The sequence below is a fragment of the Sander vitreus genome, chromosome 21 (assembly GCF_031162955.1).
Source record: "Sander vitreus isolate 19-12246 chromosome 21, sanVit1, whole genome shotgun sequence".
Lineage (NCBI taxonomy): Eukaryota > Metazoa > Chordata > Actinopteri > Perciformes > Percidae > Sander > Sander vitreus.
Window position 1 is genome coordinate 26,339,195 of NC_135875.1, and position 13,701 is coordinate 26,352,895.

General features: G+C 40.6%; 1 protein-coding gene across 1 annotated transcript in view; it reads right to left on the reverse strand.

Annotated features, from left to right (window-relative positions):
* ryr2a (ryanodine receptor 2a (cardiac)) overlaps nt 1-13,701 on the reverse strand; it is a 172,127-nt gene that overhangs the window by 71,198 nt on the left and 87,228 nt on the right. The window contains exons 62-70 of the mRNA XM_078279587.1: nt 13,344-13,393; nt 10,369-10,429; nt 7,256-7,494; nt 6,931-7,012; nt 4,850-4,980; nt 4,228-4,355; nt 3,508-3,700; nt 1,315-1,397; nt 1,019-1,176 (exon numbers count right to left, since the gene is read on the reverse strand). Coding sequence (XP_078135713.1) covers nt 1,019-1,176; nt 1,315-1,397; nt 3,508-3,700; nt 4,228-4,355; nt 4,850-4,980; nt 6,931-7,012; nt 7,256-7,494; nt 10,369-10,429; nt 13,344-13,393 — 1,125 coding nt within the window. The remainder of the gene's footprint in view (nt 1-1,018; nt 1,177-1,314; nt 1,398-3,507; nt 3,701-4,227; nt 4,356-4,849; nt 4,981-6,930; nt 7,013-7,255; nt 7,495-10,368; nt 10,430-13,343; nt 13,394-13,701) is intronic.

The following is a 13,701-nucleotide window of genomic DNA, read 5'->3' on the forward strand; positions in this document are numbered from 1 at the left end:
TTTGTGTCTTTAACTGCAGACGGTTGTACGTCCCAGTGGTGGACAGTGAAATACTGTCACACTTTACACCCTTTACCTGTCAGCATTTTAACCGTGTTTAAGCCAGCGACTAGCTAACGGTAGGCTAACGTTACCTGCTGCCAAGTGTAGTGTTAACTAGCGTCACGTGCATCGATGCTTCTGTTGTCTGTAACGTCCGTTTGGGAGCATCAGAGGGCAGCGGAGGCATTTAAGTGGCACCGAAATGAGGCACTGAAACCCACGCTGCTATGCGGTCCGGTAGATAACGGTTGTTTAGGCACAGGTGCACTATTAGCACCGGGTCTCGGTACCCAACCCTAATCAACAGGTGCCGAGACATGCAGCAATGTGCCAACTGAGGCAGGGAAGAAGAAGAAGAAGAAGACTGCAAGCTAGTAAACATGAATGTAAACAATGCTCGATTTAAAATACTTTAAAAAAAATTGTATGTGGCGTTTTCTTTTCTGGGGTGAAAATGTTCCACCCAAACAAGTTTTTTTCCCCCCCTGAGACTATTTTGAAGAGCCACGCTCGCTCCGTCCGCTTAGCGCCGGCCAAGACGATTGTGATTGGTTTAAAGAAATGACAATAAACCAGAGCACGTTTTTCTCCTATCCAGAAATAAGGAAGGGGGCCAGACCCTCCTCCACAAGACTGCGGAGATAGGTCTGGCAATGCGAGACTACACTGAATGTAAACATAACTTCTGTTTGTTTACAAGAAAACTCCACAGGGCACCTTTAAGCATAGTACTTATGTTGTAGACACTGACTATTGGTGTCCATATCTGTATCCTTTTTTCTTTTTTTTAACAGCAAATATGCAGCTTAGCGTTAGTTGTACAGAACATCTGCAGGACATATAGGCAAGTATCACATTATTGTAATTGATCAGACTGAAAGTGATGGAGGTCATTTTCAATTCCTATTTGTTCTTTCAAAAGCAATGCTCAAGAATATGTCGAGAAGTGTGGAACCATCCAATCAGCGCACTGTACCTGTTGTAGTCAACAAATCGTATGAGGAGAGGGTAGAAGGCATACAGGTCTCTGACCAGTATGGTGAACTGGTCCATGATGAGAAGCTCTGTCTCTGACATCTCACCCCTCCCCTCTGCCTTGCTGTGTTCCTCATCCATCAGCACGACCGCTGCTTTCTACAGGACACAGTAATAGACAGCGTTCTCTTCATTTAAACACTAAATATGGATATGATTTAAGTGTTATTTAAGTCCACCCATATTCTAATGAGCTACATAACAATCTATATTACATAATAAAATGACGAGACTCACTTTTTTTAATTTCTCCATCAAAGGCAGGAAGTGGGTCTTGAGCAGCTGGGGTTTGGCCTTGCTGATGATTGGCTGAGAGAAGACTTTACAGCAGGGACAGAGATGGGGTTCAATGATTAAGCATAAAACAATGAATTATCCTTTAGCTATATTGTTTAGTTCAAATTCAGGCAATTCAAAACTTTCTAGAACATGTTAATGCTAACTGGAATTATATTTAAAACCAGATTAATAAACAAAAGAAAATGTGAAGACGTTCATCAAATTCAATTTTTTTTTTTTTTTTTGCATTGCTTATTTTAGACCATTATGAATGATATTTAATACCTATATCACGACATAAAAAACCCCCCCAAAGGAGTCTGGAAACATTATCTGAAATAACTCCCCAATTTCCTCATTCACATTATAGGACTGGTGTCTAATCACCGTGTGGAGGACCCAGAGTAGGGTTGCATGATATTTACAAAATGTGATATTGTGATATCGATTATTAATATTACGATATCAATATTAATTTTGATATTTTTAAACATATGTAAAATTACAAAAGTTATGGGAAAACGCATCGTAACAATATTCATAGATTTATAACAATATAGTGCCCAGTAAGACTTATATACGGCTCCGTAGTACAGCTGGACCACAGGTCGGTCGTGAATGAAAAATATTCAATCTATCCGACTCCAAACTCTGCCTGCACCGCCTTTTACAAAGTTGTGGGATAGCTACCTGTGAGAAATAGGTGCGGGATGGGATTTGGTACCGTTTGCCTAGTTCATTCAGAAGCTTCTTGAAGCCTTTTTACTCCACTGTGTGGATGGGCATCATATCTTTGGCCAAATAGTACGTTATAGCACTGGTGATTTCGGTATGTGTCTTGGAGTTCTTGTCGTACTTTGTGCCACTAGCAGAAACACTCGCTAGCGAGGCTTGTTTGGCTAGATCTGGCGTATTAACTGCAACAGCTTTTTTTTCCGGATAGTATCGTGCACTCATGATTCGTTCCGGTTTTTTGTCTCTACACTGTCACACAGTTACACTCTCTGTCAAAATATGCACACACGTCACGTGGTACACTCCATAGGGTTTGTCACGTAGTGGCCCCGTGCGCTGACGTGCACTAACATGTGCAAGAGGCACGGTAACCACGGTAACTGGCCAATGAAACATGATCATTATAGCGTTTCAAGCTTTTTCTAAATCAAACACAACTAAGCCACACAGCCAACGGACGGGACGCAGCGCTCCACAAAATAAACTAAATATTGCATACTTATTGTGACACTTTCGATATAATATTGCGCAACGTGATATCGCGATAACGATATTAAGTCAATATATCATGCACCCCTAACCCAGAGCACCTCCACTCTGTTGGCTCTGATCCAAAAGCGACACAGTTTGTTACGGGAGTTGTGGAGCTGCCGTGTGGGTCTGGCCTAGGCAATGTGGTGGTAGTGCTGGGGCCGGGGCCGGGGCCGCTAGATACTCGCCATAACTGGCTGATGGTTGTCGTTTGCTGGAGACCCTTCACGGCAGTTAGATTTTTCCACGTTTTGCATGAGACTCCAGCACCTGTACACTCAACATTCCCAGTTTGATTGATTTCTTGCATAAGAAACAGTAGGCTTCAAATACGTTGCAAGCAACTGGCTTTAACCGAGCCCTAAATTCAGTTTTTTCAAGTATCGCAAGTATACAGTATCTCTAAACTTGCACTTCCTCATAGCTGAAGAATAGAATCCGTTTTATGTCTGTGGTACAATCAGAAAGAGACTGGCACCAATAACACGAAAGCTGATCGGCTGCAATATAAGTTGCATGTTGGTCTCATTTGAAGTCGTAAGACAGCGAAATTATAGTGGCACTAGTTAACACCTGTTTAAAATGATTAAGACCTAACAGCGAATTTAAGACTTTTTAAGGCCTAAAATTTTGAAATTATAGACTTTTTTAGACTATATGAGACCCCGCAGAAGCCCTGCTTACTGTTACTTTATAATACAATCTTACGTCAAATATGTATCATTATTTGTGACATACATATGTGGTGAGACATAAGTGAGATAGAAAGATATAGAAACATACTGTGGACAAGTCAGAGACAGAACATGAAACACACACACACACACACACACACACACACACACACACACACACACACACACACACACACACAGCCATGTTTACCAGCTAGTCTTTTCATCCAGGCCCCTTCATCTATTCCCAGGTTGTTGTAGATGATCTTGAGAATGTTTCCCAGCAGATTGTTCATGTGTTCAGAAGTCACAGAGGTGCAGCAGCTGTCAGCTTTGTCTGGGTTGCTCTCTGGTCCATGTTCCCACCAGTGAGACATGTAGCTGCACAACATCGGCAACACCACCTACAGAAAAAGGAAAAATACATATTTCAGGTTCAACTATCATAAGACCACCCACTTACTTTGTACAGTTCTTGTTGACAGTTTGGAAATAAACCCACACAGACACAAACATTATATGAGCTAGTTGGTCTCTCAAATTACCAATCAGCAATGTCTGGCTTTTTGGGAAAGTCACTGGAGTACTCCATAACATAATAAAGACGTAGCTATAGATTCAGTGAGTAAAAATGAACAGACTGATAAGGTAGGCTTAAGTTTTAATCAATACGGGTAAATCAATCCTCTGGGTTTAACCTATTTTAATACTTAGTAGCAGTGGGCAGCTAACACTGCAGCGCTGATGGACCATCTCCAGTGTGGAAGCCTGAGTTAAGAGACAATGGAGAGAGTATTTCTAATACCTAACATGGATGATTTTGGGATGTGAATAAACCAGAGCACCCAGAGGAAGAGAAACCCACATGGATATGGGTACAACACACGCAAGGTTGGTATGCATTTTTAAGTTTGTTATGTATATAGCTCACCTCCATGACATGGGGCATCTGATTGTATCTCATGCCAGCCTCTGCCAATTCCATGATCTCCTCCAGACACTTCTCTAAGTTTGGGATCAGAGGGCAAGCTTCCCCCACCTGCCCTGGAAGACCTAGAGCTGAGTGGAAAGAGAATGCACTTAAAAGATAAATATAAACATGAATATATAGCTCAATATATATGCATACCAAAATAAAATATATATGAATGCCATTAAGTTTGTATTCTACTTGGACAGTAGTATCTAGTTAGTTACGTTTTGTTCATGCCAGTTTTAACACCAGCTGAGTCTTTGGTAGCGTCTGTCCATTCAGTGCTGTGTTTGTCCTCTATTAGAAATGAGAGGATCTATCTACAGTTATCTGTCTTTCTTTCATGGTTGTAGTGATGGCAAATGTCCTGCATGTCCTGTGACCTCAGCACTGTGAAATCTCACGGTAATAAACACACACATACAATGTGCTCAGTTGCACATAAGAGTGAATGTCATTCTCAGACGATACAACTACCTCAGGGCTTATATCTTGCTGTAATTCCGCCCCCATGCATATTTGTAAAATTCAAGTATGCAGAGCAGCTAAACATTGAAATAAAAACCACAGTCATTAGTACCCGCTCTGTCTTTAGTTCCTTTGCTGTTGTAGATGGAGAAGCTGTTGAACTTGTTGATGTGAGGCTCAAGGAATGCAACAGGAAAGGCTGCTGAGAAGGCAGCTAAACACTGTCCTAATGCTGGACGCTGTCTGGAGAGGAGAGAATAATTATTTCATTATTATTATTATTTTCATTATCAATAATGTATTTCATTGTTTTCATTGGCTAACACCACACCACAATTCCATTCTCAAATTTTTAATTTGAACACTACTACTACTTTAATAAAGTCTCTATCCACTACACAGCACTTGAAGAAAACTCACTTTCACAGCTAGTTCACCTGTTGCTCTTGTTATTTCCTTCTTCCAAAACAGCCAGGAGTTGAGTTTTCATTGAAACATAATTATGACTGGTGTGATAACTGCATGCAAAATGAATCAGAGCACACAAGGCCAAATAGCTCCTAAGTAACCACATTGCAAAGGCTATTTTTAAACGGAGTCACTACACATAAAACACACCGGGGCTACGTTCACTTCCAGCTTACTTACAGAGAACAGTGAGACCAGAACAGCTTCTCCGCTCTGTTTTAACTGAATACTCTGGTCCAGCTCAGCTAAAAACATCGGATCTGCATCTGTGTGGCTCTCTACTGAGCTGTTTGTAACCGGTAGGCGACCTACAACGTAATCTTCACCTGTTCAACTGAATCTTTGGAATTCTGGAATGCTATGCAAAAGATTATCAAACTGGACAAACTAATTTCCATTTAATCCTTCAAAACCGCCATATGATCCTTGTTCACAGACATATGCAGTTGCTTTTCCACATCACAATTTCCCAGCTAAATATTTGTATGGTTTCTCCCTCTCTTACTCACCCATGTACCTGTGTGTTCCTCTCGGTATACGTGTTTACTGCTGTCTGTGTTGTATTTCAAATTGTATTTTATGTAACTTAAACTGTATGTATTTCTAATGCATTTTATTTACTAGCACTCCTTCCCTTCCCCTCCGTCTTAAAGCATTGTAAATAAGAACCTGTTCTTAATGACTTGGCTGAAAAAAATAAAGGTGAAATAAAAAAATAAATGAAATAAAAATTACCAGATAGTACGCGACTGTCCTGCTATTATTACAGACATGTGGACTCACCACAGACAGTTGCCTTGTTTATGGACTTACGGCGGTGCACTGCTAAGAGTGAACAGGGGAAATCATTGGATTGGATATTTGGCGTTATTTTAAACCAACAGTTAACAGTGATGTATGATACAGCCGATTATATTAAAGGTCCCATGACATGGTGCTCTTTGTATGCTTTTATATAGACCTTAGTGGTCCCCTAATACTGTATCTGAAGTCTCTTTTATATAGGCCTTAGTGGTCCCCTAATACTGTATCTGAAGTCTCTTTTATATAGGCCTTAGTGGTCCCCTAATACTGTATCTGAAGTCTCTTTTATATAGACCTTAGTGGTCCCCTAATACTGTATCTGAAGTCTCTTTTATATAGACCTTAGTGGTCCCCTAATACTGTATCTGAAGTCTTTTCCCAAATTTCAGCCTTGGTGCGGAATTACAGCCACTAGAGCCAGTCCCACAATGAGCTTTCCTTAGGATGTACCATTTCTGTGTCTGTAGCTTTAAATGCTATTGAGGAGGCGAGAGGGGGAGTTGTGGGGGGGCAAGGTGGAGGGTGGGGGTGCAGCCTTGACCAACTGCCACTTTGCTTGTTTGAAAGCCATGATGTCTCTCTCTCATGGGTGGGCCAAATTCTCTGGGCGGGCAAAGCAGAGAAAGGGGAGGTAACCTTTCCCCTTATGACATCATAAAGGGAAGATTCCAGATCGGCCCATCTGAGCTTTCATTTTCTCAAAGGCAGAGCAGGATACCCAGGGCTCGGTTTACACCTATCACCATTTCTAGCCACTGGGGGACCATAGGCAGGCTGGGGGAGCTCATATTAATGTTAAAAAAAACCTCAAAGTGAAAATGTCATGCCATGGGACCTTTAAATGACTTGTTAATCGAAGGTGCTGGAATGCCGTTGCGGATCATTCCGGTCCACTTTAACCCCTGCTTGTGTATACTGTACCTCTCTACGTAGATGCTTTTGTTAGTTCCCAGACAGTAGAGGCTGTTGAGGATTCTGTAGCAGGAAACCTGGACATCATCCACTGGAAGAAGAGAGGTTAACCAAAAGGTTTTCAGTTTACATTACATGGAGGCCTGTCCTATTTTATTGATCGAAAAAAAGAAATTACTTTTTTCTCCCTGTAAATTACCAACTATTATGTTTTGCATCAGAATAATACAGGCATGTATTTCATATTGGAAATCTGACATAATCAGATATCATTTTTAAGATTTCACCGTTGAACTCCGCAAACACAATATGAGTACCACAAGTCAGTACGCACATATGAGGTCTTCTCCAAAAATGTTCTGTCCAATGTGTTCAAACAGGGAGGAGAGGACGGGCAGCAGGGCGAAGGTGGTGTAGTTGATGATCTGAGTGACACCTCGCGGCTGCTCTCTGCTGTGGGTGAACTGGCCCAGCTTCAGGTTCTCCTGCGTCTTCTCCAGGTCTTCTGCTGCACTGTCGAAGTACAACCGCAGTGCTGCCTTCACTGACTCCAGACCAGTCTTCATCACTGTCCTGATATATGGGGAGAGGTAGATTAATAATTAGTTAATTTAATATGACACAACCAGATTGTCCTTTTCCATTTCCATAAAGCTTTTCTGCATTCTCTCTTTATTTCTCTAGTGTTGTTGTTCAGTGTGCTCCGAGTTGGTTTTTGGTTTTACTTGCCTGACTTTTGCAAGTGCTATAGTTGTATACTGAGTATATATACTCTGGTAGAACTTCACATGTATTGTTGAAGTTATTTAGTAATGCTAGGGTGGGTGTGGCCTACCTGTGCCACCATGGGCTAAAAAGTATGTGTGGAACAGACAATGGGAAGCTGAGCCGGAGACCACATGTTGCAGCTCAGTGAGAGATTGCTGAAAAGGATTGTTTTGGACTTGTCGTGACGTTTTCCTCCTTTCAAAGTTCATGTATTGTTGTTTCCACGTCTTCAATGTTTACCAAATGAACTGTCAAGCAAGTGACAACGCCGTGGGATACTGCTGCGACACAGTTTGACGAAGAAGGATCAGTAGGATCGCCGGCGGTAGAGCTGGGACTGAGGACGTGCCGAGGCGAGGAAAACCAGGTAGGCCCCACCTTTACCTTTTCAGTCGGCGGCTAATCATTCAGTTCCTAGTTTCAAATGTACGAGTTAAACAAAGCTCTGGTAAAATCCTAGACGTAGCGAGAGCAATCAAGTTCCCAGGGTTGGTTATGCCGTGACACTATGTGTAGATGCAGTGGTAAAGGCTTTAGGAAAGCTGTCAGCTGAGTTGGTATTAAGGAAACAAAAAGAAACAAGAGTAGACACTGTGGGAGCAAAAGGTAGAAGGGCCTTAAAAATAATAGCTTTGTGATCAGAAACATAAGCTAGCCTAACAGAGATCAACAGTTCCATGAGTAAAACCAGAGGAGAGAACAATTCACAGGAGGTGTCCTATTAAAGCAACATTGCGTAACATTGGATGTTTTTGTGCTTTGGCACCCCTACAGTTTCAGAGTGCAAATCACTTCTACACTGCTGTCGTAAATATGGACAGTTGTACACGTGCATTTGAGGGAAAACTAGAAAACATTTTCTCCCTAAAATATGATCCAGTTATGACCCAGTTTTAAAAATAAAATGAGTGGTAGTGCTGTAGACTGTTAAAGCACTCCTGGGAGATCGTACCCACCCGCCAAAGTTACATAGTGGGAGAACAGGTGTTCAGGGAGCAGATTGGGAATGACAGAGGTACCATTCTCCCTATTACAAGTCAGTGTGGCATCAAAATGATTTTGAAGCTGTTTTTTAAGGTAAAATAGTATCATAATGTTGCTTTAAGTGGGACCCTCAACTGACAGAGCAGTGATGGGGTGAAGGTATCGGGGAATGAATGGATTGTAGACAAAAAGTATGGCTTATAGTAAATTAAAGATTAAACTAAAGGGTAACACACACTGGACCCATCACAGTCACTGTAACAGTAGAATATTTTTTTGTGTTTGAGTACATAAAGTACACAGGACACAAAAACATGGGGAAGTAGCAAGGTTCCCCTAGGAATAATATGATGCTTAGAGAGTAGAAGTGTTGTTGTGGGTTTGCCAATTTGTCCCACCACTGAACTAAACTATCTCTTCAGCTCATTTAGTTGCAGAATGCATGTAGAAGGCAATCCTAGTTGCTGATTGCATGATTAGCTGCTGCATTAGTAGAGCGGACATAACATACACAGACTGCAAGTGTAAATAGAGTGGCTCAGTTAAACAGTGGTTTGTTAGATATTCTAGGCCTGGCTTTCCTTTCTGACCATCTAACTAGCCACCTAATGTTAAACAGCTATCGTGTATATATTTGTTTCTGTATTTATTGTTTATTTCATATTAATGTTTATATGTTTATGTATGCACAAACCACCAAAGCAAATTCCTTGTACAGTAAGTGTAACTTGCTTGACAATAAATCCTATTCTGATGAAATAAGGGTTGTCATTGCTATCTGGCTGATTTTGTGCCAAAAGACAAACTTAACTAATCTGTTAATGACATAGCCAGTATTTCCAACTGGCTAAGAAAGGGAGAGCCCAGCTCTGTCGACTGGCTATCAGTGGTATATTCTGTCAGGACCTTAAAGCTATAGTGTGTAGTTTCTGCCGCCCCCATGAGGAATTCTAAGTAATGACAACAAAACTGTCGGCATGTCCACATGATACAAGCCTTCCGTGATCGTGCACCCCCTCACCCCCCCTCCTCCACACAGTTACTAGTAGCCAAGGAGGACACGGAGGATTAAAAAAACATGATGGATTCTTCAGAAGAGGTCATTATCTTCATAGCCTTCATCTACATAGTCACACTGAGACAGTCCAGAGAGAGTAGTGTGGAGCTGATAGTCTTAATTAGCTTTGTAGCAACTCATTTGGCAATGGCTTGAATGTAACGGACGTTCATTAGTATCAAAAAGTTACGCACTAAAGCTTTAAGGGAGACGCAAAGGCTAAACTGTAATGGCAGAGAATCGCCTACCTTACCTGCAATATGTGGCATGGAATACTTTTAATGACATACAGTAAAGCATGTTGTGGAAACAAATTTCAACATAACCTAACTCTGAATCTATACCACAGAGCATGTACTGTAAATACTCAAATGCAACATTTTGCAAGCCGCTAAATTAAGAAGACAGGTTCTAACTTGCATAAAGATGGTTTCTCTTCCATTTTGACTTCTGTGCAAAATCAGCTTTTTACTGATTTGCTTTCAGAGTTGTTCTTTCAACATACTGTATGCGCACAATATATATTTCTGCATGAACAGGAAGTGAAGCATCATTAACTGGATGTTTGAGCAACATCTATACACACATTCTGAATGGACCCAACCCACACACACATCTCACTTCATGTCTTTCCTTACCTGGCATCCAGGCTTTGTCCCAGTATCTGCAGACAGTTGACTATGGATGTGGCATTGTTACCTGAAAAGCAGACAGTATCACATAATAAACAGTAAACCCTGTGTACATACTAGGTAGGGTTTGAGGTTCCTATCTGTCAAGGATGTGAGAAGTCAAGCACTACAGCACACTATAAAAAAACTAAAAAAACAACAGCCCTGATAAAACCAATGGGAGCTGTCTGTCTGTCGCAAACAAATCTGAAGAATCACATGTCATGTATGTGCTTTAGTAAATAATAACACAATAGAGCATCAGAGACAAAGAAAAAAAGATGTTCCTTTAGAAATAAAATCTTCAAAAGTCACGAGTGCAGATATTATAATCCTATTAAATCCAAGACTTTACGCTGTCAATGGTACTGAAAGCAAAAATCCTGACAGCCTAACAAATACCAATAACAAACATCTTTTATTTGCCCAAATGTGTCTGTCTGTTTCCAGTTGTATCACCTTTTAGTATGCAAAGATGGAACAACTTTTTACTTACTTACTGAGAAGAATGACATGGTGAAGGGCTCTCAGCATTTGGATATGATACAACAATTTGCAATATACACCATACAACACACAGCTTCTGAGCAGAGGATAAGTATACACACAACTGCAATATCATGCATGCACACACCAGGCGGCAACTTCCGTGTCTGAAAAGTGAAGCCAATGCGGAAATGCCTTAAACCTGAAGCAGGGTCAGAAGTCAGTTTCTATAGAAGTCTATTACCCCCTTCCCACCTTGTAATCAAATCTGAGTGATCGGAGATCCGATCACTGAAACTACATTCGGAGTTGGTCTAAGCCACGTGACCACATTCTTATTGCAGTGTGTTTGGGTATGTGTCCTGAGTCACATTAAGGACTGCCTACTCAGCTGTGAGCGGAACTACGTACTCAGTCAAAGTATCTTTTCATGTTAATGAAGCTACAAACGTACTGAGAGCTGAACACACTGAGACGTTTAAAAACGTCTTTCTTTTAAGTAGGTGGTACATTTTTATTTGCTATGATATGATATATGATATACGTTTGTACATTCTTTCCTTTGTATTTTTGAATAGTTCTTGTATTCTATCCTATTTATTATTTCTTGTATATTCTGTATGTGTGCTGTGTGTCTTAGCTGCTGCTGCTGTAGCACTGAAATTTCCCAATTTGGGATCAATAAAGTCTATCTAATCTCTCCTGTACAGGTCCTGCCGCCAGTCAGTAGGCATCCCACAAACCAATGGCTGATGCCACGTCCGTTATTTTTTACAGTCAATGGCACTATCACGCACGTATGCACGCACACGCACACGCACGCACACACACACACACACACACAATTTAAGGATGTTCTCGAGCCTTCTCATGTTCAACCTCTAGCTGTGTCTCCACAAGTTACTGTCATTTATGATCACACAGTTTTCAACAATGCAAACCTCTACATGATAATTTATTCTATATTGTACAGTAAGTTCAGATCTTCACTTAGTCCTTAATATTGATCGCACAAGTATATATTGGTTTAAGAAATTGTTAAATGTAGTACTGACTAATTAATTCCCTGGGGTCTGATTTAGAGTTACCATGTGAAGTTTTGACCACTAGTAGTGCTATGGAGCCATGTCCGTACATGTGGGTCCCTGTTTTGTTTGTTCTTGTGCACACGGACACACACATGCACACAGGTGATGCCCGACTGATATATCAACGGGCCGATATTAGGCATTTTCCAAACTATCGGTATCGGCATTTATAATGGCCGATAAATGAATATTAAAAAAATGAAATAAAAAACTTTCCCTTCAACCATGTTCTGAGTGTTGGCGTTGTATAGTCTGTCCACCAGAGGGCGATGTACAACATCCCTGTTGGCAACACTCGTGTTTAACCCTTTAAGTTTCATATCTTAAGTTTGAATTTTTATACATTTTATTTATCAGAACTTTAATATATTTCAATGTTCCTCTGTTTTGTTGTGACAATACAACAAACAAGTTTATTTTTAAACTGTATTATATTATTTTAGTGAGGATTCATTAATAACTACAAATAACTAATGTTACGGAAATCTTTTTATGTTTTGTTACGCGTTTCTGGATTTTTTTTTTTTTTAAATATATATTGGCCGATATATCGGAATATCGGATTTTTAAATCGCCAAATATTTGTATCGATATCGGCCTCAAAAATCCTTTATCGGTCAGGCTCTTGTCTCAGGCTATTCTACTGACCTACAGATGGCAGTGACAGGCAAGAAACATAGCAATGTGGCAACAAAGACAGGAAAGAGAAGACTGCTAGCAAATAAGCAAAAAGGTAAACAAAAGTTACGAGGTACTTGGAGTATGGTTAAGCACTAGTAGGGAAAAAAAATGTTTAAGTGATACCAAGCCCTACCAGTGACACATGGCCACCTGAATGCAAATATGGGAATATGAAATGATGATGTGATAGTTCATGGACTTAAAATATGACAAGAACCAGAATGTACCAGTAAAAATATGACTGGTCACTTTATACCAGCATCAGGAACTTTCTCAGCAGCATTTCGAGGAACCTTTGATTTGGATCTTGGTTTTGTCAACGCACTATGTAGTGACTAACAACTAACAGCAGTGTTAACAGGCTGTAACACAACACTGACATATCACCTTTTGTCACCCTTTTAAGTTGCAATTGCTGACATGGGAGTTAGAGTGGGTCATCCACTAATGTATGTATATGTAGACCAGTAACAGCTAGAGAAAATGTTTCATTTGTTTCTCCACAAATATTGGAAAAATATTGGAGACTTCCCTGTCAATCTTACATTTTGTCTCTGGGACACATCTGTGGTATGGGCATTACTCCTGGGTCGACATTGTATAAAACCATTCATACTGTAGTCATATTCACTCAGAACAACAGCAGAGAAAAGCAGAAGTGGAAGCATTAGGCATGAACGTCCTTACCAAATAAGGATATCCTATGTCTGACAAGAACTCCCAGTTTGCAGAAAAGACTGAAAAGATCAAATGAAAGGAGAGAGGAGGAGGTAGAGAGGGACGCAGAGAAAGAGATAAAAGAAAGTTTGTGAGACAATCAACCCAGACAAAGACAAATGCTACATCCACACTACTAGGTTTTCATTTTTAAAAGGCATTTGGAAACAAAAATGATCTCCGTTCAGACAAGTGTTTAGGCTCTGTGTCAGAAATGATCTCCATCTATATCAACACGTCTGACAACGCATATCCCATAACCATTCGCATACACTGGGCATGCGTGTGCCGGTGTAAAAAGGGAGCAGATTGTCTGACGTTACTCTGC